This window comes from Monodon monoceros, unplaced genomic scaffold (assembly GCF_005190385.1).
Source record: "Monodon monoceros isolate NGI ecotype Baffin Bay Population unplaced genomic scaffold, NGI_Narwhal_1 Super_Scaffold_22, whole genome shotgun sequence".
Lineage (NCBI taxonomy): Eukaryota > Metazoa > Chordata > Mammalia > Artiodactyla > Monodontidae > Monodon > Monodon monoceros.
In genome coordinates, this window is record NW_021703779.1 from 21,418,687 (window position 1) to 21,445,089 (window position 26,403).

Genomic DNA, 26,403 nt, shown 5'->3' on the forward strand with positions numbered 1-26,403 from the left:
TTTTTTTTTTTTTTTTTTTTTTTTTTGCGATACGCGGGCCTCTCACTGCTGTGGCCTCTCCCGTTGCGGAGCACAGGCTCCGGACGCGCAGGCTCAGCGGCCATGGCTCACGGGCCTAGCCGTTCTGCAGCACGTGGGATCTTCCCGGACCGGGGCACGAACCTGCATCCCCTGCATCGGCAGGCGGACTCTCAACCACTGCGCCACCAGGGAAGCCCCAGGCATTGTTTCTTAAACTCGAGCTTTATGGTTTTGGATATCCTGTTCATGTTTGTTTTCTCACTCAAATTTCATCTTTGTCCAGTCTCTTATATCTGTAAACAAACAATGGCATGTATTTGTGATAGAGGCTAATATTGGGTTGGCCAAAAAGTTCGTTTGAGATCATATGGAAAAACCCGAACGAACTTTTTGGCCAGTCCAGTATTTGATAGCAGGGTCCTCTGGTGAATTTTGCATAGCTTCTAATAAAAACATCTAATAAAATAGTGTCCATACACTTAAATTTTCCTGTGTGCTTCTTAAAACTGATTTGTGGCTACAATGGATCTGTTGGGCTGGTTGCCATGTGAACCTTCCCTTACTCTTCATGGCTCAGTCTTTTTTAGTTTTAGTCTTATGTGTTTATAGTTTGGGTATTCTATCCTGGGGAAGTAGAAATGTGCTACACCTACAGTTTTTTTTTCTTTTTTTAAAATTATTTATTTGGCCATGCCAGGTCTTAGTTGCAGCACGTGGGATCTTCATTGCGGCATGTGGAATCTTTAGTTGCAGCATGCAAAGTCTTAATTGTGGCATGTGGGGTCTAGTTCACTGACTAGGGATCGAACCCGGGCCCCCTGCCTTGGGAGCATGGGGTGTTAGCCACTGGACCACCAGGGAAGTCCCTACCCCTACATTTTTGTTTGTTACTTTATCATCAGTACCTTATTTCCCTTGAAAACAGGTTCTTAAAACAATGAAAATCACTTATGTTCAGTGGCAGTAATAATCATTTCCTGATATTTCATTATAAAGATTGGGTGGTAAATAGTGACTCAGATATATTGCAGATAAAAGTAATTTGATAAATTATCATATTTTAAGATTTTGGTTTCTATTTAAACAATAGAAAAGTTTTATTAGAAAGCTTATTGTTAGTAGAACTTGCATTTTACTCTAGATATAAAGGAAGTGAATTTTTAAGCCAGTAGTTGAAGTTTGGTTGTTATGTTGGTGATTTTTTAAAAACTTTTCCATTCTTATGGTACTTCACTTAAACAGAAGTATCCTATTTGAGTATATATGTGCTGTCATACTCCTCAGTACTCCATGATCATTCATGGCCTGGGAGTGACAGTGATAGAATTAGCATGACCCAGCCTTGACTTTCTAGGCCAGTGGTCTCCAAATCTACCTTCTGTTCAGAATTTTTTAAATATGTGGATTCCCAGGCCTCAACACAGAGCTACTGCATCAGCACCTCCAGGGGTTCATTTAACCTGTACTTCTTTTTTTAACTTGCTAATGAATTCTACACACACACACAGGTTTGGGAACCACTCTAGCCCACTAGTTCCCAGTCTGACCAAAAAGAACATCTCGAATCAGTATAATTGATTGAACCTGGAGAATTTTTGCATGGGCAGGATTGTTCCATTTAACAGATGCTCACTGGGTGTGTATGGTGCCCAAGGCATTATGATGTGCCACGGGAATTTATAAAGATGCATATGAATATAGCTTTTAGCAGTACTGCCCCCAAAAGACTTTTGGCTGGCTGGTATATGTGAGTCTCATTGTCATGTCTTGAGTTTTTCAAGGATCATAATGCAGTTGTTAATTACAGCATTGATACACTGTAATTTGTGGTAATGCTTGAAAAATTCTTATTCATGTGGTTTCAGGAACCATATTGAGTCTTTGAGTTTCAAGTTGGCTGCATCTATCTGGACTCTCCTATCTTCCACATGTTACATTTGTGTCATACTTTTTCTTAATAATGCCATGAGGAACTAGCACATTTAGTGGAGTTGGGCTCGTTTCCTGTTTTTTGGTGAATGGAAGAGCAGTTTAAACATCTTTAAAGGTGTTCTATCCTTGGAGGAGTTGTTTTGTGGAGATGTATTGGCATTTTATATGGATAAGGAAGCATCATTTTTAGATTTCAGTATTTATTGGTTTAAGTGTTAGGAGTTCTTGGTCAGCTTTGTGCTGTTATGTCGCTAGGTGGAGATGTAGCATTGTTTGGTGGTATAGCCACAGCACAGAGAGTGAATCTTGTTTTTTCCAAAAGAACTGTACAGATGTTTGATGAGTTTTACTATACCCTACAAAAAAAACTTGCGAACTTAATATAATTCTAAATTGTAATTTTCTTTGTTAGGATTTAAATACAGTCCACTTTGATGTCTATTTTCACACCAATCAGCTCTTTAAATTTTTTTCCCCTTTTGCTAACGTTTCCTTTGGCTGTCCTTCATTATTTCATCTTGTCAGAGAGATTCTGATGTCTCTATCTGTGGTTCTTTATAGTCGTTTAATTCTCTTTTTTTAATATGAATTTATTTATTTATTTTTGGCTGTGTTGGGTCTTTGTTGCTGCACGTGGGCTTTCTCTAATTGCAGCAAGGGGGAACTACTGTTCGTTGCGATGCGCGGGCTTCTCATTGCAGTGGCTTCTCTTGTGGAGCACGGGCTCTAGACGTGTGGGCTTCAGTAGCTGTGGCACGTGGGCTCAGTAGTTGTGGCTCGCAGGCTCTAGAGCACAGGCTCAGTAGTTGTGGCGCATGGGCTTAGTTGCTCCGCGACATGTGGGATCTTCCCGGACCAGGGTTTGAACCCATGTCCCCTGCATTGGCAGGCGGATTCTTAACCACTGCACCACCAGGGAAGTCCCTATAGTGGTTTAATTCTAAAAGTTTAATAAAATGAGGATTTTTCCTCTGAGGTCAAATATTATGTAAAATTTAAATTTAGTAGCAATAGGAGGGAAATGAACCAAACCTTATAGTCTGAACATACCCTAATCTTATCTTTTGTATTATTTTAGATTGACATTGTCAATTTTTAATGTATTTAAATTCTGTCAGGCTTATTTTTCCCCCTTTCTTCCTTCCTTCCCTCTTTCCTCTTAACGCTTGAATCTTAATTGTCTACTCTATGCACAGTACTGACATGGGGAATATAAAAGAAGTACGAGCCTGTCTCCAAAGAGCTGATATACATTTGAGGACATTGCAAATGCAATCATGAAGCATTTTAAAGTAATTTGAATATCTGATCTTTAGAAATTGTGAAGGTGGAACTTAAAAAATCTTCTCACTTTGGAAGACAGTCTGGCTGTTCTTCAGACGTTTAAACATACAGCTGCTATATGATCAAGCAATTTTTCTCTCCTAGGTCTATACCCAAGAGAAGTGAAAACACATCTTCACTAAAAAAACTTGGACATGAGTGTTCATAGCAATATGAATGAACATCTGAACGTTCATTTGTAATATCCAAAAAGTGGAAACAGTCCAAATGTCTGTTGATGGATAAATGAATAGACAAAATGTGACATATTTGCATAATACAATATTAATTCAGTAATAAAAAGGAATGAAGTACTGATGTATGCTACAACATGGATGACCCTTGAAAACATTATGCTAAGTGAAAGAAACCAGTCACAAAAGGCCACATATTGTATGGTTCCATTTATATGAAATGTCCAGGATAGCAAACCTATAGAGGTAGAGTAGATCCGTGGTTGCCTAGGGCTGGATGCGGGGGTAATGACTGTTCATGGTTATGGAGTTTCTTTTGGGGGTGATGAAAAATGTAAAATTAATTGTGGTGATGGATGCACAACTCTGCAAATACACTAAAAATCATTGAATTGTATGTGTGCACTTTAAATGGGTGATCTGTATGGTGTGAGAATTGTATCTCAATAAAGCTGTTTTTTAAAAAAAGTAGATCATCAAAAGGTTTAAAATTTATCAAACCAAGGAATATTTATTGACTAGCTAACAGGCATGAAATAAGTTCTATGTGAGTTATGAAACAAGTGTAAGACAGAAACCCTGACCTCAAATTGTTTACAGTTCAAGAGAAAAGCACACATGCAGTGTAAAATAATGCACTGTAGCTTTCTGAATTTGTTCCCCATCTTTTGGATGTACCTTCCTGAATTCTCTCTTCTCTTCATCTCTGTAATGGCTCTGATCTTCTTACCCTTTGTCCTTTTTTTTTTTTTCCCCTTTCAAAAGCAAACTGTTGCTCCTCAGACTTTGATAAAATAACAGCCCCAACCTGTTACCTTTAACTAACTTAAAGGACATTTAAAAAGTGTTTTAATTTTATTGAAGTATATTTGATTTAGAGGACATTTCAAAGCAAGAGTAATGTCTCCAATAACTTAAATTGTGTGGCTCATGGAAACCTGTTCATTTAGCAAATACTTGTTGACGTTTAATTTACAAATAATTGGCAAATCTTAAGATGGTTGCCATTATTATTTTTGAAATTACAGCAAATATCTTTTTGGTACAGTTTAGTCAGGTTGCATGCTGTTCAGACGTATAGTCTTGAGTTTATAGATTTTTCATGAAAACTGCCTGTTAGTAATATTTAAAAGTCAAAGCCATGTTTAGTATAAAGCTGGCTATGTCATCATTAGTGCAGTATTTTGATATTGTTGTGGTCATTAAAACTAAAAGAGAAATTTTGGTTCAGTTATTGTAATTCTGTTGTAGCCAGAAAGGGCTGTTTTTTAAGGCAGTAGTTGATTAATTCTAAATCTGTCAGGTTACAGATTGTCCTTGTTTCTTTATTCTATTCAGTCTATCTGTCTGAGTCCATGCTGTTAGTGCAGCAGCTAAACTTCTCTCTCTCTTTGCAGATGCATATGAAACTGCCAAGATGCTTTGTGAACAGTATTATCTGGTAGCTCCAGAGCTGGAAGTTGAAGAATTCAATGGTAAAAGAAAAATAATTTCAGCCTTAAATACAAAGAAGCTGACTAAAAACCTGATTATACCTGAGCTATATTTCAGTGAGATCCTAAAATTGTGCTGCTTTTTCATCTCTCTGTGTTTTTAAAACCTTTTTTATATCTCTGGCCAGTGAGTTTTTGTACAGGAATGTGTTAGCTATTAGAGCTCCAAGCTCTTGGAACAGAAGTAATCAAGGTGGAAGATGCACAGAGATGTAAATAAGCAGTTCTCAAAATAACCAGTGCAAACAGTCAATAAACATGTAGAAAAGTGTTTACTAATCAAAGAAGTACAAAGAAAAACATAGAGGAATGCCATTTTTGTCTTTCAGAGTGGCAGTGATTAAAACATTTTAATGCTTTGAATTGCTGCCCAGAAAAATACTCTGTCCCCCAAATTTACACATTTCTGATATACGTTTAAATTGGTATAGCCTTTCTTTAAAAAAACAGGCTAACAATGTTCTTTCTCTTTGGCCCAGTAAGTTAAAGTAATAATGGTTATATTCTTTGGTCCAATAAATAAACTTCAGAAAATTTATTAAGAGAAAATAGGGACTTCCCTGGTGGTCCAGTGGTTAAGACTCTGCGCTTCCATTGCAGGGGGCACGGGTTCGATCCCTGGTCGGGGAACTAAGATCCCGCATGCCCCTTGGAGTGCCAAAAAATAAAAGCAAATAAATTAAAAATATGCGAAAGTCATGAAAAAATTTTTAAATCTGTCAAGAACCAATACTTAAAAAAAAAAAAGGAATAAAGACGCAGACGTAGAGAATGGACTTGAGGACACGGGGAGGGGGAAGGGTAAGCTGGGACAAAGTGAGAGAGTGGCATGGACATATATACACTACCAAATGTAAAATAGCTAGCTAGTGGGAAGCAGCCGCATAGCACAGGGAGATCAGCTCGGTGCTTTGTGACCGCCTAGAGGGGTGGGATAGGGAGGGTTGGGAGGGAGATGCAAGAGAGAGGAGATATGGGGATATATGTGTACGTATAGCTGATTCACTTTGTTGTAAAGCAGAAACTAACACACCATTGTAAAGCAATTATACTCCAATAAAGATGTTAAAAAAAAGAAAATAGAGATGTGCACAGATATATGTATAAGAATGATGATCTGAGTAGTTTTCTTACAGAGAAAAATTAGAAAACAACCCAAGTTTTCCACAATAGGGAATTATTTAAATAAATTCTGGTATACCCATAAGATAGAATACTATGCAACGAATCAAAACAATGCTTTAAAGAATATTTAATGTTTGAGAAAAGTTGCGTTTTTAACCACAGGCTATAAAAGCTCGTAATAGTGTGAGTTCATTGGATAATAAGTCGAAGGATTTATACCACCAAAATACAAACAGCAGCTCTCTGGATGGGGGGTTTTAGCTAATTTTTATATTAGTTGTGTGAAACTATATTTACATGTTACTTTTATTTTTTTATTTGTAGGTTATGAAAGAGACATACTTATCTCTAAAAATACAAACATAAATATAGAGTAAAAAGTGAAAGTCCCCACTACTCTGCTCCCATACAGAGTTTTGTTTTTTACATAAATGAGGCTAAAACCATACATGTTCTTTAACTTGTGTATTTCACTTCACCTTAAAGATCTTTGCATGTATTAGTGTCATTTAGAGATTATCCATAGTGTAGATTATCATAGTTTATTTAATCGTTTCCCATTGGGTGGATTTCTGATTTTCCCATATTCCATATAATGAGGCATGAAGGGGTGTGTGTGTGTGTGTGTGTGTGTGTGTGTGTGTGTGTGTGTATTTGGAGCGTGGGAAAACCTATGAACGTGTGGAAGTATTTCTGTAGGCTAGATTCTTAGAAGTGTGGAACGACTGAGTCTTAGGGTATGGGGTCTTAGGGTATGGCATTAAAGATAAACCACATTCCCTCTCAAAAATATTCCAAAAATCGATTTCTCTTATACTGAGTTCAGAATGTGAAGACTTCAGGCTGCCGTCATAGGACAACTGCCCCTACGTTCTACTAGGAGGTGTGGAATCGATGCCACTTTCAAAGTCTCTTGGGTTCTCTGAGAAGAGTTGCACCCCTGTTTTGAAGAAATACACCTCTAGCACCAAGTGGATTTTGCTTGAGCATTCCTGAGTAGAAGCATCTTAATATTCTATTTCTTCCTACTGGCTAGGTGGAGCCTGACCTCACTGTCCTGATTTCTATCTGTCAAACATGGAACTTAAACTCACCGGTAGTAATTAATTGCTCGTTTGCATGAATGGTAGCCTCACTCACTCTGAAGGCCAGAGCAGCGAGCCTGGTCTTGCTGATTCCTGGGTGCCAGCCAGGTCAGCACGTTCCTTCCCAGCGAGGCTGTCACAACGGGCAGTGCACCCCACCAGGGGAGAAGCTTTCCAACCATTTTTGGCATTGTCTCATGCGTGATTTTTGAAGCCCTTTTTCCCATCACTAAGAGAAATGGTGGTTATAGGTAGCTTCTAGTTTCCTGTTGCTTTGGGGGATGTATTTACGATTTCTATTATTTCTTGAATGCCAGAGCTCTTTGTGAGTGCGGTTAAGCACTGCAGTTGAGCTCTAACAAGCTCTGTGTTAGAGACGGAGGTCAGAGGTTGGTCCTGAACACCTTAAGCAGACACGGGCTTTGTCACGGAGAGAGAGTGTGTGTGACTGTTTTCCAGCGAGGAGTCAGATCCAGATTCTGTGGGTTCATTTTCAGAGCCCGTGTGACCTAGCACAGCATCCCCTTTCAGGATGCTTCCATCCTCCTGTGCTCTGCACTTCAGAGGACTGACACTGCCATGAATCCCAAAGAACAGTTTGTTGCTACCTGAGAATTTAAGTTCTGTGAGTTTGCCCTATGATCTCTTTTTCTGAAGTTTCGATTTTTTTCCTTCCCAATGCAGACCCCTGAGAAAGTAGTAAATAGGATTATGCAGAACATACTGTGTGAACACCATCATTATTTACGGTCATCACTAGCGTTCTGAATATTGGGAGCTAGCTGTAGTAAACTTCTTTTTTATTCTTTTGGTAACACATTTCACAGGAAGATTAAAAACAACAGAATTTTATTTACCTTACATCAGGTTTCAAATATTTCTGATTAGCTACCCGCGGCAACCCATGTGGGTTGCTCCAAAGATGGGTAGCCATTCTACCGTGCTTGTTCTCAACATTCTCATTCTCTTGAGAAATCAGTTGCCAAAGCATTAAGCAAATAAACATATTTACCTTACATTGTCGGCATCCATATGGTAAGGCAACATGGCTTAGAGGAAAGAGGTGAACTTTGTAGCCAGCCAGGTGGTGGAAATCTGGATTCTGACACTTAGGAGACAAGTCACTTTGCTGCTGTGACACCCACATTCCTCATCTGTCAGCTCTCCTTGTGAGGTGATAAAAGGATAATGTTTCTAAGGCCTCAAGCAGGACACCAGGCATGTGCTGGACATTTAATAAAGGGTGGTTACTGGAAGTCAGGGTTGACTTGGGAAAGATAAGACGTATGGTTGCCACACTTGGATTTTTTCACCATTTCTAGATTAGTCTTTCCTGTCAGGAGGTTGATTTATAGCTTCAGGTTTGGTTGGAAAAGTAAAGATTTCAGTTCGCACTATGTAAATTTTGATGTAAGAGGGTTCGTAGAAAAGGTGTGCATCTATCCTGGAGTCTTTGTCCTCTAGTTTTCTCAAATTGGATACTTTTGTGGATATCTTTAGTCAGGTGGTTCTACACAAGAATAAGAAAGCCATTACTAGTAGCGCTGTTAACACTGTCGAAATTAATTTTTTAGTAGTGGTAATAGCCAACATGTATTGGCCGCTTACTATGTGGCAGGCTCTGTGTAAACTAGTTTATCACTATTATCTCATTTAACCCTTACGTTAACCCACTGAAATATGTACAGTGCTCATTTTAGAAATGGAACGCTGGAGGCCCAAATGTGTTAAATTCCTATCAATATACAGCCCTCCCTTGGCGTCTGCAGGTGATTGGTTCCAGGAGCCCCCGGGAATTCCTAAATCTATGGATGCTGAAGTCCCTTATATAAAATGGTATAGTATAGTCAGCCCTCCATATCTAAGGCTTCCGCGTCCATGGGTTCAACCAACCGTGGATCAAGCTTCTCTTATATTTCTCTTAAATGAATTTTTTCTGCTTAGCCACCAGTTTTTTTTTCATGCATATAGGAGAACTGTCTGAAGATAAAACTCTTTATATCCTATGTAGAGTTCTTTGGCATTTATTAAATGTCGCTTCAGCTAATGGCATTTGGAGCAATGACTGTGCAAATAGGAACTTTATTATTTCTTGAGTCTTGAGCATGAAAAACCTGGGCCATTTTTCCATTGACTTTCTAAAATGTACCCTTAGATGGAAAATTCATATTCCATTTATGTCTTATTTTAGAAAGCCTGCTAACATCTATTAAGGGTCTACTATGTAAAAGCCCCTCGACCCAGGATTAGGGAAGAGTCATGGACAAAGACATTTGACATGGTTTTAAAAGGAAAGAAAGGGACTTCCCAGGTGGCACAGTGGTTAAGAATCCACCTGCCAATGCAGGGGACATGGGTTCGAGCCCTGGTCCGGGAGGATCCCACATGCTGCGGAGCAAATAAGCCCGTGCACCACAACTACTGAGCCTGTGCTCTAGAGCCCACGAGCCACAACTACTGAGCTCGCGTGCCACAACTACTGAAGCCCACATGCCTACCGCCCGTGCTCCACAACAAGAGAAGCCACCACAAATGAGAAGCCTGTGCACTGCAACAACACTCACCACAACTAGAGAAAAGCCTGTGCGCAGCAACGAAGACCCAACGCAGCCAAATAAATAAATAAATTTATTTTTAAAATAAATAAATAAAAAATAATAAAAGGAAGGAAAGACATCTAAACTATAATGTTCTCAAAGAAAAGTACAAGTAATTGAGCAAGCTGTCAGATGGCTCCTAGAGAATGCTGGTTGAACTGAAAACAAACAAACAAAACAAAGCTATCAAAGGTATTTTAAGTTCCCTGAGATCTGGAGTGAAAAGGTTGACTTCAGAAGGTTATTTATATAACTAATCATGCCTTTCGGTACAAGATAGTCTAAGCATTCAGTGTGCTCCTAGGGCTCTGTTAAAAAGACAGTAAAGGAATACAAAGAAAAACAGCAAAGAAACCAGGGGGACTCGTCAGTGGGCCATTGATCCCACCTCCTGCCAAAGGGTAACGAGATAGAAGTACACTGGCTGATTAATGGGACAGCAGAAGAAGCCACGAAAGAGGAGGCTGCAGCAGAAATGGCATCAGATGATCCTGGAGGGACTCTGGGAGCAGAGCTGGGAAGTGTCAGGGACTGGATAGGGAAGGTAAAAGATGGGGGTTGATTGAAAGCTGGTCTCAGGTGGAGTAAGGATGGGTGATGGGAAGCAGCTTGACTCTGGCTGTGCTCTGCCTGCCAACATCCACGAGCATTTTCCCCTGGGCAAAAATCAAAGTAGTTTCTTCAAGAACCTGGGTAAAACTAGGTCTGTTCGTGTGAGTGTCATCTTCCCAAAGTAAAGCCCTCTTCATTCAGGCATTTGGGGGACCCTCTGGTCAGAGGCCAGCTTGCTGTCCGCTCGTCCTAAAGCCAGTGGAAAAGTCTTGACCAGGTACACAGAGCTCCACGTCAGCCTTCCCACTTAGGAGAGAGCCGTAGGGGGAAGTCAACACCAGCTCTCTCAAACAAACAATCCAGTTCCTCATTCTTCAACAAGAATTTTACAACCAAGATGTATCAGACCTCGGGCGAAAAACCAGCAGCATGAGTGGAAACCTGACTGGCATTAAACTTCTCAGCTGCGCTGTCATGGTCAGAAGACCCCTCTCCCTCCCCCCTGCCTTTTTTTTTTTGGCTCTGTTGGGTCTTCGTTGTGGTGCACGGGCTTCTCACTGCAGTGGCTTCTCCTGTTACGGAGCACGGGCTCCAGGCACGTGGGCTTCAGTAGTTGTGGCTCACGGGCTCAGTTGCTCTGTGGCATGTGGGATCCTCCCGGACCAGGGCTCGAACCCGTGTCCCCTGCATTGGTAGCCAGATTCTTAACCGCTGCGCCACCAGGGAAGTCCCTCCCCCTGCCTTTCTAAATGCTGAAAGAAATTGACCTCAAATCCAAATTCTGTACCTGGTGAAACCTCCAATCAAGTGAATCAGAGGTATAAGGACTGAGAAATGTATTTCCCATGCATAGCTTTCTGAGGTAGTTTACGTGACTGACCTAATGGTGTGTATAATGTAGGTATAAGAAATAGCAAAAAATATTCTAGAACTTCAATCAAAAACAATTTGAGGATGATGGCTGTGCAGCATGTTTGGAAAGCAGTTGATTCTAACTTGAAAAATCTTAAAGAATGGAATGGATCCCATGCAATAGAAAAGAGGCTGGAAGATCTCAGTGATGTGGCAAGGAAAGCATATGTCTCTTGTCCAGTTACCCAAGAAGAGGAGTATCAGAAAGACATGGTCCAAATATTCGGCAACCTTAAAAGGTAACATGATTTTGAGCAGTTGGAGGTGGATAAAGTGAATCCATTTCACCTTAAGGCTGGTAATATTCTCCTTCAAGTGACACATGACTCATGACACATTGGACTCATAGGGAAAGAAATGTCACCCTGGTCTATTCCTGTGGCCGATCTGCAGTGAGCAATATTTACCTGGTTATGTTACCAACACAATCAGTGTTCACCTTTTTTATTTTTTCTACAGGGAACCCACTTTATTTTTTTAATTTTTGTTGAAATATGGTTGACATATAATGTGTTAGTTTCAAGTGTACAGCAAATTGATCGTTGTACATGTATATATATGAAGCAATATGTAATATTAGATAAAATAGAATTTCACGTGCTGAGAATCCATAGGAACTGATAATAAAAGTCAAAAACTTTTTTAGTTTTAATATTTTTTATTGAATATAGTTGATTTATAATGTGTTAATTTCTGCTGTACAGAAAGTGATTCAGTTATACATATATAGACATTCTTTTTCATTATGGTTTATCACAAGATATTGAATATAGTTCTCTGTGCTATACAGCAGGACCTTGTTGTTTATCCATCCTATATATAATAGTTTACATCTGCTAGTCTCAAACTCCCATTCCTTCCCTTCCTACCCCTCCTACCCCTTGGCAACCACAAGTCTGTTCTCTATATCTGTGAGTCTGTTTTTGTTTCGTAGATATGTTGATTAGTATCGTATTTTAGATTCCACATATAAGTGATATCATATGGTATTTGTCTTTGTTCTGTCTGACTTCACTTAGTTTGATAACCTCTGGGTCCATCCATGCAGCTGCAAATGGCATTATTTCATTCTTTCTTATGGCTGAGTAATAATTCCGTTGTGTGTGTGTGTGTGTGTGTGTGTGTGTGTGTGTGTGTGTGTGTGTGTGTGTACACGCCACATCTTCTTTATCCATTCCTCTGTCGATGGACATTAGGTTGCTTCCATGTCTTGGTTATTGTAAATAGTGCTGCAGTGAACATTGGGGTGCATGTATCTCTCGAATTATGGTTTTCTCAGGATATATGCCCAGGAGTGGGATTGCAGGATCATATGGTAGCTCTATTTTTAGTTTTTTAAGGAACCTCCATACTGTTCTCCATAGTGGCTGTACCAGTTTACATTCCCACCAATAGTGCATGAGGGTTCCCTTTTCTCCACACCCACTCTAGCATCTATTGTTGTAGGTTTTTTGATGATGGCCATTCTGACCGGTGTGATACCTCACTGTAGTTTTGATTGCCAGCGTCACTCTTCTTGCACTTTGGGGCCACTATTAAATAAAATAAGTGTCACTTGAACATAAGCACTACAATACTGTGACAGTGATCTGATAACCAAGGTGGCTACTAAGTGTCTAATGGGCGGGATCTGTTGGACAAAGGGATGATTTACGTCCTGAGCAGGACGGATCAGGAAGGCATGAGATTTCATCACACCACTCAGAACTTATGAATTGTTTGCTTCTAGAAGTTGCCATTTAATATTTTCGAACCTCGTTTGACCATGGGTAACAGAAACTGCAGAAAGCGAAACCATGGACAAGGGGATATTGCTGTATATATTACTTAATAGTTTTAAAAATAACTGATCATCAAAAGGTTCAAGATTTAGAATCAAAAACTCTTAGTTCAGGTGTCCAGTTCCAGGCCTCCTGCATTATGGCAGGCAAGTCGCATAACCTCAGCAAAGCCTGTGTCCCCAGCCACCCACCCTATGAGCCACACAGTATTGTCATGAGAGTTCATTTGGGTAATGTATGTGCAAGCTCTTTGTAAACTGCTAAGAAGCAAACAAATGATTGCTCTCCTTTATATTACTATTAATTACTCACTTTATTAGAGGAAGTAGTTAGGTTGAAATCATAACATGGGTGTTCTACTTGAGAAAGCTTACGTAGTTTTGGTCTCTTAATGATTTCAGGTCACGAGGAGGAGGAAATCCTAAATTTTCTATTATCTACTCTATATCCTACTCTGGGATTCTGGGTTTCTCGGATTTTCCTCAGAAGATCCCTGACACAAGGAGAAAAGACTGTAGGTCTCTGGGAGTTGGTCTGCTAGCTGCGAGTAGTATGCCTTGTTTGTCATAATTTAACAGAACTTAACATTACTGTTTAGTCCAAGTCTCCAAGAGGATGTACCCCTCTACCTCTGTGGCTTCACATTCCCCTGGCTGACCACTGGGGTCAGTGGTGGTGGTGGAGGGTGTCCCCCATTTTGAGAAACACCAAGTGATATTTGGATGACCTTATGTAATGCTCTGAACATTAGGACGTAGGTGATGATATTCCAGTTTTGCTCAACTAAGTTCCAAAGAGAGAAATTTGCCTAAGGTCACACAGCTGGTAAGTGAAGGAACTGGATTTCACCCCAAGTTTGTTGGACTTCAAAGCACTTGCTTTTGCTCAGCCCTGCCTGTAGAGTTGGAAGCCTACGTTGGCCTTCTGTAGAGTTCTTTTTTTATGTACTTGGAAGAAAGGATGCAAAGAACATTCTTGACTTTCTTCTAGTTTTGATCCTTACTCATTGACGGTTTTGTCTCTGTTTTCAGCCAAAGCTCCAGACAAACCTATTCAGGTAGTTTATGTGCCCTCACATCTGTTTCACATGCTATTTGAGTTGTTCAAGGTAAGTGGAATTTAAAAACATGGAAAGAAATCTTCATTTTAAATTACTTTGATTCAGGGCATAATGGATTCATCAGATTAGCATAAGAAAAAGGTTTTGCATAACCATTTTAAAAATTCTATTTCTGATGCCCTGTGGGTTTTATAATTTGTACACTCTGAGGTGAAAATTTGCTGTGTATAGTATAGTCTTCATGAATATTAGTACATATTGATTTTGAAGCTTAATTGTACTTCAGTGGCTTTATGTAAAATCCATACTGTTTTTTCTTCAGATATGAGCTTAGAGATGCTTTTTAGTTTCCAGATCTGGCAAAGGCTTTATTGGTGGTAGTTAGATCAAAACAAGAACATGTTTATGCATCTTTATGTTTCTGAACATTAACCATGTCGGTGCATTATCAGTTGTTCCAGTCCTGAAAGATACGTTAACACTTTCACACATTTGAGTCAGTTTAGAAAATTCAGAAGATCTGACAGAGGCAGGGGGCAAAGATGTGGAAGGGCTGGACCAAAAGAAAAAAGACTGTCTATACCTTAAGCTGCTGCTTTTATTAACCAGTAGCTAATGGCATGTAAGTAGCAGTATTACAGGCACAAGGCATTTGAGCTAAAATTTCATTTCTTCCAGTGTGTAAAACCCTAAACCAAACACCTGAAAAATCAGTTATGCTGATTTGCTTCCCAAAATTATGTTACTGATGTGACACTTAAGGTTGAGATAAGGTTGAGATGGGCATTCAGTTGTGAACTTGCTCTGCAACAGCTGTGGCTTTTTCAGAATTTCTTTTCACCTGACATTTCTTCTACTTTTTTTTTTCCAGCCAAATGATTAATTTTTGTGGGCAGCATGAATCCTCTCAGGTTTTCCGCCTTCTTTAGAGGAAGGGTGCTCTGTAAGTGCAGACTGATAGTGGGATTTAAAGCACACGTCAGTGAGCCTCTGCAGCCTCATTACACGCGATAAAAACATCCCTCTTGGTTAAGAGTTGAATAATTTAAATACCCTAAAGCAAAATCGAAAACAGGAAGGAAAGGAAAATAAGCATTTAGTATGGTGGATGAGACTAAAACGAGATAATAACAAAGTAGAGCATCAAGAAATTTTTCCTTGTTCTGAACACACGTTTAGTTAAGTTCTTTAGAGGGGAAAAAAGTGCCATATAAATCCAACTGATCTTTGCCCCACCAAAGAAATGTTGTGTATCGGTAACCTTTTGCCAGTTTCTTTTTTTAAAGTTGTAGTTTGTGAGTTGGTGGCATGCTAAAAAAAAAAAGGTTCTATGATTTCAGAACTCAATGAGAGCGACAGTTGAACTATATGAAGATAGAAAAGAGGGCTACCCAGCTGTTAAAACCCTTGTTACTCTGGGTAAAGAAGACTTATCCATTAAGGTAACTCTTTATTTGTACGTATACTTGAATTATCAGTTAATTTAATAGTGTGTAAACATTGAGGACTCAAAGGGAAGGGAGGAGAACTGACAACTGAGTGTCTTATTTGTAAGTACTGCATTTGATCCTTGGCTTAAGCTACCTCGTTTAAACTTCATTGGAACCCCATTTTTTAGGGAGCTGAACAAGATCTCAAACCCAAGCATATTGGAGCCTAACCCCACTTGCCCGCCTCCTTTGTTTTACACTGTTCACAAAGGGACCATATTTCGTTGGGGGTTCAAGTCCTTGCACGGTTTAGAGTAATCTAGTATGTACTTTATTTAATGAACTCCTTGCCTCCTACTAAGTATAGATTGATTACTTCTTCTTGTTTTTCTTCCTTTTCACATTTTGTACATTACAGATAAGTGACCTAGGTGGTGGGGTCCCACTACGAAAAATAGATCGTCTTTTTAACTACATGTATTCAACTGCTCCGAGACCTAGCCTGGAGCCTACGAGAGCCGCGCCGCTGGTAAGCCTCTGAAACCGCTGCTAGAGGAAAGACCATTCACTAGAGAAGGGACAGAGCTGGCTCTTTCCCCGGGTTGTCGCATTAGCCTTGTTGCATTTGTATGTTTCCCGCATGGTTTGAAGGAGGGAGAATTTTATGCCACTGCTGCTTTCTTTATGACTCTTTTGGACTCAGATTTCTTCTCTAATTTGTGTCTAAGAAACACTCAGAGCTGAGTACTTACCTCCCCAATACAGAGAAAAAATATTTCCCTGTGGTTAAGACTGCTTCTGGAGCACCATTTACCACCTGGCACTCCCCTTGGAGGGGGTGGAAGTTTAATAGCAGGTGAGCAGGGAACAGCACAGCGTGTCTGGCTGCAGCTGGCCCTGGGCACTTTGGCGCTGCATACCATAGAGGCCCAAATCACCCAGGGCCTTTGAACTTCCCCCGCCAAATTTGTTTATATAATTAAAGTGTTAAATTATGAACACATTAAATTTTTTATATAAGCAGGAAACATATAGGTGGCGTATGCATTTTCAGAGCCCTTTCTGTCTCACTGTGGAAATAACCTTCAGGAAGTGAGGAAAGCCTCTGGTTACCATGGCAGCATTTAGATCCTGGTAGGGCCACACTTTCTTCCCCCGGCTGAGTGTTTCTAATTGACAAACAACAACTGAACCCTGTGTCATTAAGCACAGCAACATATCTGTCAGTCTGCAAAGTGGTTCAGAGCGTAAATTTTCATTTTCAAGTTGTACCTGACTGACAAGCACGTAAGATTATATTTTATATGTATGAATAAAATCCAACACTTAACATCATTTATTCTAGACAGGGTTTGTTAACACTGCATATTGAAAACGGAGAGGAAGTCGTTTACATAGGATTCCAGAAAATTCTTGAAAGATCAATTTGAAGGCCATTGCCTTGACCAGTTTCTGGTACCTACTTAAATAAATGTCAAAAGAAAAAAAAGACACTACAGGCAAATCTAGAACCTTCCGCAATTGTTTAAAAGGAGTATGGATCGTCTGTTACAGGTCTCAAAATAGCATCTTGAGGACAGCTGTCATGTCATCTTTTTTTTTAAATGACACTGAGCAATTGAAGTGAGAGAGCTCTAAAAAATGTGCATCCCACCTCCCATTTTATAGATGAGGAGATGAGGTTACTGGTTTGCCCAAGGTCATTGAGCTCATTATCGTCAAGCTGGCACTGGCCATGTCTGTATTCTTTCCAGTGTGCCTGGTGGCTCTCCATTTGAAGAAATGCTTCCACTAGCATCTCTCTCAGTTAGTCAACTCTCCTCAGCTTTTAAGCGGGCGTGTGGGTATGTACTGCTAGGAAACGTTAACTTCTTCATCAAACACCTTACTATGTTACAGCTCTGTGCCGTGACACACGCATTTCTTTTTCGGAAATGTCCTCCCAGACAGCTCCTATTGATCCTTTGACACCCTGTCGGTGGACTTAATCAGAGGGGTCGAAGCTTGAGGAACAGCTCCTTCCCCTCCACCCCAGAGTGTTGGAAATTAGTCTCAATTATTCCTATCAATATCGGAGACCTTTTTTTTCTTCCCCCAACAACCTGTTACTGACAGTCAAGGTTCTATGACATAGAGGTATAGGAGGGTACTGGAATTGTTTTCTTGTCTCTAAGAATATATGGACTACCACATGTCAAAATATTGCAGCGTTCCCAGAGCCTTAGGAAGTAGCTCTTAGGAGATTGTTTTCTTTTCATTGTGTTAGCCTTGGTACGGTTAGATTTCAACTCCCGTGCTGCTCAATTTAATTGAGCAAAGAAATCATAGTGGAACTTTGGAATGATGTGGTTTACTTTGGTTTCTGGTTCAAATTCCACTTGATTTGGGATTTAACAATGGTAACAATTTGCTTTAAAACGTTCAAAAAGCCTTAGTCCAAAATCGGAGTATTTCTGTTCTTTTCCAAACATGTGAGAAGTATTTTTGCAGGGTGAAAACAGATTGTTTGCCATAGATGAGCATATACATCATTGTAAAGTTTGGATCAATAATTTATTTGCTTTAAATATGAAGCAAGAATTTATTTTAATCTTGCAGATGGTCCTCAGACTCAATGTGTTAGCGTTTTGTGCCTGTCTCACCGTATTAATTTTCTTTTCTCGGTAGGCTGGATTTGGTTATGGCTTGCCAATTTCTCGTCTGTATGCTAGATATTTTCAAGGAGATCTAAAACTCTATTCTATGGAAGGCGTGGGTACTGATGCTGTCATTTATTTGAAGGTACTGCATTTTATTTCTGTTATATGAAGGCATCTTTACTTTTTAAAGCTATAAGTTCTAATAACTAATGGAGAATAGCACTATATCATCTCCTATATTCAGCTCGGATTTACTCCAGTTTTACGTGAAAACCAAGTTATGTCCTACCCTTGATTTTATGCTCAGATATAGCAAAATAGGAAACATGGAGAGGTAAAATTTTAAATATTGATTTTTAAAACCATAATTCTGAGTTGTGATTTTTTAAAAAATTGTATACCCATTGAAAGGACTAATCTAAAAGGAGACAGGTTTTCATAAACTGAATTCTTGTAGTCTTTTGTTTTAGAAACTTGCCGGCTTTCCCAAAGTTGCAAGAATTCAGTGCTCATAATATGGTTACCTAAAAGTCTGATCGAATAACAAAGTTCTCTGTAAAACAAGTTTTCTCATTCATTGGTGGAGTCAGACTTTTATTTACTTCTAAACTCTAGAATATTTGGGGTATTTTTTGAATATGTAATATGGGCACATAGTACAAAATTTTAAAGCTACAAAAGGGAGAACTAAGTCTCTCCCATCAGTGGCCCAGAGCCGCCTGGTTCTCTTTCCCAGGGGTGACCATGGATGCCAGTTTCATGTGGATCCTCATGGAAGTTGATTCTGCATTGATAAAAATATGGGGGGAAATCTGATTTTTTTTCACGCAAATGATTATTTTAGCACTTTGCTTTTTTCTAACTTTCCAACATATCTTGGAGATCTTTCCATATCAGTCCATACAGAACTGGCTCATCCTTTTAACAGCTGCTTAGTGTGTTATATGTTATATGATAAGATAACCAGTTATTTTGAGTGTGTATCTTAGATGCCAATGCATATAAATGATATGCTATTTGATATCACTTTATGAGCTTATATTTATAAATCTACTGTGTATGAAACTATTTCTTCAGGGCTCTCTGGGAGAACAGTTGCCCAGTGAACAGTAGTGTTTGGTCTAAGACCATATAGTCAAGACAGTTGAATATCTCACATCAGTATTAACTGAACTAAAATCGTTTTTGTTTTGCTCATGTGTACTTCAGTACTGGTTTTTCATGAAACCAGTACTTTCATAGAAAAGCTTTAATTTCATCCTGATCAGTCTAAGTAAATTACTTAGACTGTAATTTTAATATAACTCTAAAAATATATATATTAATAAGGTTTCTAATGTTTTAAATAATAAAATTTGGGTCAGTATTTCATGTGAGCAAGATGACACTATGGACCTTTGGTGTCTATTTTTGTTTTTCCTTAGGCTCTTTCAAGTGAATCATTTGAGAGACTTCCAGTTTTTAATAAGTCCGCATGGCGCCATTACAAGACCACACCTGAAGCTGACGATTGGAGCAATCCCAGCAGTGAACCCAGGGATGCTTCCAAATACAAGGCGAAACAGTAATTTACCACTTTTCTTTCTATTATAAAGTATCTGATTTTTCTCCAGTGTGTACCAGCCAGACGATTGATATTTTCAGCCACATCTTTGTGGCTTTATCACTGGAAAAGCAAAGTGATCCCTAAAGAAAGAATGGAGTAGCTTTTTCACCCCAGACAGGAAGGAGAGCAAGAATTGGGTAGCCAGAGTAGCAATTCCAATAGAGGCCTTGATGTTCTAGGAGTCCTTGCCCTGTGGAGGTATCAAAAGCAGTAAGCAGGGTTTATCCTGCCATGAATCTTCTTTAAAAAGGAATTAATTTGTAATTTGTCATCATCCATAGAATTCACAGAAGACTGTTTAGAGGAAGTCTGTAGGTGGGTTGAAACTAGAAAAATAAAGAAGTTAAAATTATCAGTCAAGGTAAACAAAATGTGGTTTATCCATCTAACAGAGTATTATTATTCAGCCTTTAAAAGGAATAAAGTTCTGACATGCTACAATATAGGTAAACCTTGAAGTCATCATGCTAAGTAAAATAAGCCGGATCCAAAAGGACAAATATTGTATGATTCCACTTACGTGAGGCACCTAGAGACAGAAAGTAGGATGGTGGTTGCCAGGGCTGGGGAGTAGGGGGAAAGCGAATTTAGTGTTTCACGAGGACAGAGTTTCAGTGGAGAAAGATGAAAAAGCTCTGGAGATGGATGGTGGTAATGGTGGTACAACACTGTGAATGTACTTAATGCCACTGGACTGTACACTTAATAAAACATTTTTTTTTACCATCTTAACCAGGTGGTAAATTTTATGTACAATTTACCGCAATAAAAAAAATGAAAAAGAGGAAAATTATCAATCATAGAATAACAAGTTTCACTACTTTGTGGTAATAAGGACAATAATCCAATCTTTGGTTTCCAATTTTCTTTTTCTTCTGACTACCTTTAAGCTCCAACTCTGCTAGCAAGAGTAAGGGTTCTGATTATTTGTTTAATTTCAAGTAACCTTTTAGTAATAGAAAAGCAGTATATGAACATTGTAAAAAATTAGAAAATACAAAAAAGCGAAAAAAAGAGAAACTGCTGTATTCCCGTAACCCAGAGATTACCATTCTTAGAGCTTTATCTGTGTTCTTCCAGATATTTTGCTATTTGTATACATGTATGTGTATTTTTCCCCAAATGAGATCATACTTTTCATACTGTTGTACAACCTAGTTTTATTTCATTTAACCATCTCCACCTTTCCATGTCAGTACATTTTCATCGTGAAAATTCCCCTGATTTGTCCAAACAACAAATCAGTTCCAAGACCACATAACACGTCTGAGTAGGTCTCAAGCTGTTTCTAATCTAGAACAATCTTTTGTTGTTGGACCATACCAGTTGTCCTGCAAAAATGTCCCACTTTGATTTGTTTGATTTTGTCTTTGAAGTTTTATTTAATTTGTCCCCCTTTCCCTGTATCTCCCATAAACTGGAAGTTCATCTAAAGGCTCAGTGGAGCATTTTTTTTGCTAGAATATTTCATAAATACTCTTGCAGAATTACACTCTGAGACCCATGATGTCTGGTTGATCCACCATTAGTAGTGTTAAGACTGACCGTAATTCAGGTGATGGCTGTCTGATCCCTCCATAGTATAGTTAATTTTCCCTTCTCAACCAGAAAGTAATCTGCGTACTGTTATTTTGTCATGTTATTTCGGCACCATGCAACCATCACCTAATGGCTTTTAGCACCAGTTGATAACTTTGGCCTTAATCAATAACTTTATTAATGTTTATAAAATGATGAGGTTTTTTTTGTTAGTATCATTCCTTTGGCAATTATTAAGCTGACATTCTCCTATAAAGTTCTTCCTCAACAACTAAGGTCATTTAAGTACCTTTTGAAGTACGGTTCCTCCTGGCAAGGCAGGATAAGCATTTCAGTCTTTCCCTTTAATTACCAATTTTCAAGGTAAGAAGTTGAGTTAAAAACCACCTTAAATTTGACCAATGAGTTTCTGGCTTTCTCTTTTTTAAGTATTATTATGGATATTGTAGATTTTTATTGCTTTGATGTGTTTCAGTCAATATTTAACATATATATAAAAAGTGTTCAGCTCTTAAGTTTATAACTTAATGAATTTTTACACCTATATTTCCAGCACGTGAAAAGGCTGCTTTCTAGTCAGACTCTCCTCCTTTTTCCCTCCTTACCATGTAACAATTATTCCAACTCTATCACCTATCACTATATCTGACTCTCTCACTGCTTGAACTTAAAACAAAAGGAAGATATAGTGTGTGCTCTTTTTGTGTCTGGCTTTCTGTGAGGTTCACCTATGTCATTGCATGTAGTGGCCATCTTTTTGATGCTAAAACTGGCACACCTTTGGCCATTGGAAGCTATTTTGAGCCAGATCCTTTGTGTTCCATTGATAAAACCTTATTCATCTTTGAAAGCTTCCTTGCTTTCTGGCCCAAGATGATGTCCTAGGCTTATCTTACACTTTGCCTAGAATCAGCCATTTTCCTCAAGGACTCCTGTTTCCTTTTAATGGGTATTAGAGACCCTAATCTGGGTGTTGGAGGTGTACATTATACCTTTTCTAGTCCCCTTTTCTGGGCAGAACTATAAAATACATATCTTTTTTAAGATCATATTGATATTTTTATTCGATTTTAACATTGTAATGTTTCTCGCTAATATTTTATTTTTTAATTTTTAAATTATTTATTTATTTTTGGCTGTGTTGGGTCTTTGTTGCTGCACGCGGGCTTTCTCTAGTTGCAGCAAGCAGGGGCTACTCTTTGTTACGGTGCATCGGCTTCTCATTGCAGTGGCTTCTCTTGTTGTGGAGCAGAGGCTCTAGGCGCCCAAGCTTCAGTAGTTGTGGCACGTGGGCTCAGTAGTTGTGTCGCACGGGCTTAGTTGCTCCGCGGCACGTGGGATCTTCCCGGATCAGGACTCAAACCCGTGTTCCCTGCATTGGCAGGCGGATTCTTAACCACTGCATCACCAGGGAAGTCCCTCGCTATTATATTTTAATTGTATATATTTCCTCTTACTCTGAAAACCTTGATTCCTAACATAGTGCAACAGAAAGGTATTTGTATGCAAATAGAGTTTATATAGCTTTGTGATTTTGTACCTTTATAGTAGCATTGGTCTTTTCTGATGAATGGTATAAAGGCTATCTATATTGATGTTTATTCTTTTCTGCGGAAGTATTGTGATGGACCTCTGTGCAATATTGCCGGACTGGTCACTCACCTCAAATGATGAAATCTAGAGGAGTTTGGTTTGTGCACATGAGTGTGAGTGTACACACAGGTGTGTGTAGACACATACGCACTCCATCCCTGGCGGAGATTAAGCTAAATTAGCATGACACCCGTGGATCAGTTTCCCTTGATTCCATTTTCAGTCCGTATGTAAGTCAAGTAGCATGTTGGGCATCAGTGTGAGCAGTTAATTCCAGCTATGGCTCCGGTAGGGGGAGTTATTTGAGTAGCACATAAGCAGTCTTTATAAGCATTAAGGTCCATTTGGATTGTTAAAAGATGGCCTTTGTTGAATATTGTTTTAAAGGCTGTTTAGGACTTCCCCGGTGGCACAGTGGTTAAGAATCCGCCTGCTAATGCAGGGGACATGGGTTCAAACCCTGGTCTGGGAAGATCCCACATGCCGCAGAACAACTAAGCCCGTGCGCCACAACTACTGAGCCTGCGCCCTAGAGCCCTCAAGCCACAGCTACTGAAGCCGCGCACCTAGAGCCCGTGCTCCACCACAAGAGAAAGCACCGCAATGAGAAGCCCGCGCTTGCCGCAACTAGAGAAAGCCCACACGCAGCAACAAAGACCCAATGCAGCCAAAAATAAATAAATAAAATTTTTTTAAAAGTCTACTTAAAACTTTAAATAGTTTAGGAGGTTGTATACTGCTTACTAAGTATGAGCCTTCATTTCTAATATCTTAGACAAATTTTAGCAGAAAGCAATTTTTAAGATTTTAAAATGGTTAGCCTGATATTTCAGTTATACGAATAGCATAATTGGTGGCCACCTTGGGAAAGTATTTAGTAGGAATGGTAAATTCACTAGGGGAAAGAGAAATCCTAGGAAAATTTATTTCCTAAGCAGATTTTTAATTACAGCTTTACTGAGATATAATGCAGCCTTTTAAAGTGTACAAATTCAGTGGCTTTTGGTATATTCACAGAGTTGTGTGATCCTCACCCACTGTCTAATTTCAGAACACATTCACCGTCCCCCAAAGAAACCCCATACCCATTAGCAGTGATTCCTCATTTCTAATCAGGTTTTTAACTGAGAGGAAAGAACTTTTTTAAAGTATATATAAGTCATTAAATGGTAATTCATTTTCTGTAGTAACCATAGAGAATAATTCTGAGATAAGGCACGCGTTTTTGCATCATCACTGTAACTAAATGCTCTGAGTAAGTCTCGCGGAAAATAGAGAAGGTTGTCCTCATAAACTCACTGTGGATATTCCCATTATTTTCTTTGTAGGGACAAGTTCAAGACTAACAGAACTTTGTAAAGAACTGAATGCTTTGGTCCTCTCCGTGAAGAAAAGATGGTCTTCTGCAAGTCACCCAGAAAGAACTCCTTTCCTCCACCAACTCTGCGTGTGGCACTATAGTTAATCCAGTGTTTGAATGTGTATTTGCTCTCTGTATGAGGTGGACGTTTTCCACAGAAGTTTCCTGTAGCTACTTCAGATCTTCCACTAAAGTAGTAACTTGAGTCATTTTTCGTAGTACGTTGCCGTGGTTTGGTTGGCGCCTGTCATAAGGGGACACAGAACCTCGTTAGCACTCGCGTCCTCATACCTCTGTCCTCGTCATCATAGAGTGTCTACAGTGTCCCCAGATTTCTCAGCTCCCTCCCCACTGCAGATACAGCCGATCTCTACTGTTGCTCTTTGTGACCAAATACCATGTTTGTCCCAAACCAACAGCTAAGGCCTGGGGAGTCCGGAAGTTGAGGACGTCAGCTTAGCATGTCTTGATAATTCGGTCCCTGGGCCCTTCCTTTCTCTTATGCATCCCTCCTCACTCTCTGATTTAGACTTTGGCCTTCTTCCATCTGACCGGATTCTCATTGTGAGGTATGGGTACTTTCGTGTTAGATCTTCCTCTTGGATGCATAGGTTTTATTTTGAAATTCATTTGTATACTTCCATTCTGTCAATTAAAGCATTCCAAAAGTTGTCTTGGAATTTTTCACTTAACTGCTTGGTTTCAAAGATCGTAAGTGAAAGTCTACCTTCTGGTCATTATCAAGTTCGTAAAGAGTGGGAAGTGGAATTTTTATGCTTATGTAACAGTTTTACCTCTGAATACTGCCCTTTTGTCATGTTATATTCCTTTGTAGTTTTCTAAGTCCCTATGTGATGCACTTTACTAGTCGTAAAATAGACCGAAGGGAAAAGTTCTTTCTAGTTTATTTTGAAAAATGCCCCAGGTCTTCATAATTTATATTTTCATGAAGTTTAGCCGGTTTTAGAATTGTCTATCTGATTTTCAGCATAGTCTATTTTTTGCTGGAAGGTGGACTTGGCCGAGGACTTGAGGTGAGGAAAGAGGAGCCATGTTGTATTTACTCTTAGAAACGGAAGCTGAGAGTCCAGATTAAAATTCACAAGTCATAAGGCTCCACAGGATGTGTTCCTCTTCACTATAATTTTTCGTATATCTATGATCTACTTTGACTTCTGCTCTCTTTTAACATCCATATAAATGTTCCCATCCAGTGTTTAAGTATTGAATTCACTGAGTTCAGAGCTGTCACTTTTAAAGTATTCCTCCTCCTCTAGTCACAGTTTTTCCCTGGGTGGAGTTGTGCGCTGTCCAGCTGCGCTTGGCTTGATGTCACCTCTGTTTCTCTTAGTTCCACCAAATCTGATATTCTTTCATTTTATCATGTTACCTGAGCTCATGATTAGTTCCTTCATCTTTAGAAAGACCTCATCCCTCCCATCCTTAGAAGCCTCTCACCAGGGGACTCATAATTAGTCAGGTAAGAAAAAGACCGACGTACTTCCAAGATACGGGTGATGAGGTGGTCCGTATGGAGGTCTGTTTCCTGAAGACTGAGTCAGTGTCTTGGGAATGGGGCTGTTCCATGTGATTGTTTCCTTGTGGTATAAAGATGTAAAAATAATAGCCTTTTATTTTTAAAGACTCCAGCTTTCTTCTGAGTTTCAGATCATCTATCAGTATCTTACTTGGCCTGCATTTCCAACCATAGCCCTTTACACTTTCACTTGTGATATGCTGTAAGGGAAGGAGGCAGCAGATTCGGGAGTGTTCCCTCCTGCTTTGTTCTGTGTGCTTGAGGAATTCCCATTGATTGATATGCCCTCACCCCAAGCTCCATGTAAAGGTTGCAGATGGAAAAGCTGATGTGAAAAAAGCCTATGATATTCCTCCCTTTTTAGGTCTTTTTCAAAAGTAAAGATTTCTTTCAGTGTTTTAATGACTTAACTGGTAGTCCTCTACTGATATACGTTTTGGCTTACTCATATCCATCTGACACCGGGACAGTCTTGCCTCACCTGTCTTTGTTTTCTGCATTAAGAAATTAACTTTGCTTCCAAAGCAACCATAAGAAGAGTTTCAGAATATCTTGCATTCACACAATTTAGCTGCCCCAAGTGTCAATTTATCCTTCCTGATGGCCGTACATCATTCCCTGAAC

The 26,403-nt window shown here is 39.3% G+C and overlaps 1 protein-coding gene across 2 annotated transcripts in view; it reads left to right on the forward strand.

The window, feature by feature from the left end:
* Nucleotides 1–24,915, forward strand: part of PDK3 (pyruvate dehydrogenase kinase 3) — a 66,788-nt gene extending 41,873 nt beyond the window's left edge. The window contains exons 6-12 of one of the 2 annotated variants that reach the window (XM_029241544.1): nt 4,868–4,945; nt 14,047–14,123; nt 15,416–15,517; nt 15,924–16,034; nt 18,173–18,286; nt 19,569–19,708; nt 24,211–24,915. In XM_029241544.1, coding sequence (XP_029097377.1) covers nt 4,868–4,945; nt 14,047–14,123; nt 15,416–15,517; nt 15,924–16,034; nt 18,173–18,286; nt 19,569–19,708; nt 24,211–24,241 — 653 coding nt within the window. In that variant the 3' untranslated portion in view covers nt 24,242–24,915. The remainder of the gene's footprint in view (nt 1–4,867; nt 4,946–14,046; nt 14,124–15,415; nt 15,518–15,923; nt 16,035–18,172; nt 18,287–19,568; nt 19,709–24,210) is intronic. The other variant, XM_029241545.1, reaches the window with a different exon arrangement.
* The last annotated feature ends 1,488 nt before the right edge of the window (nt 24,916–26,403 follow it).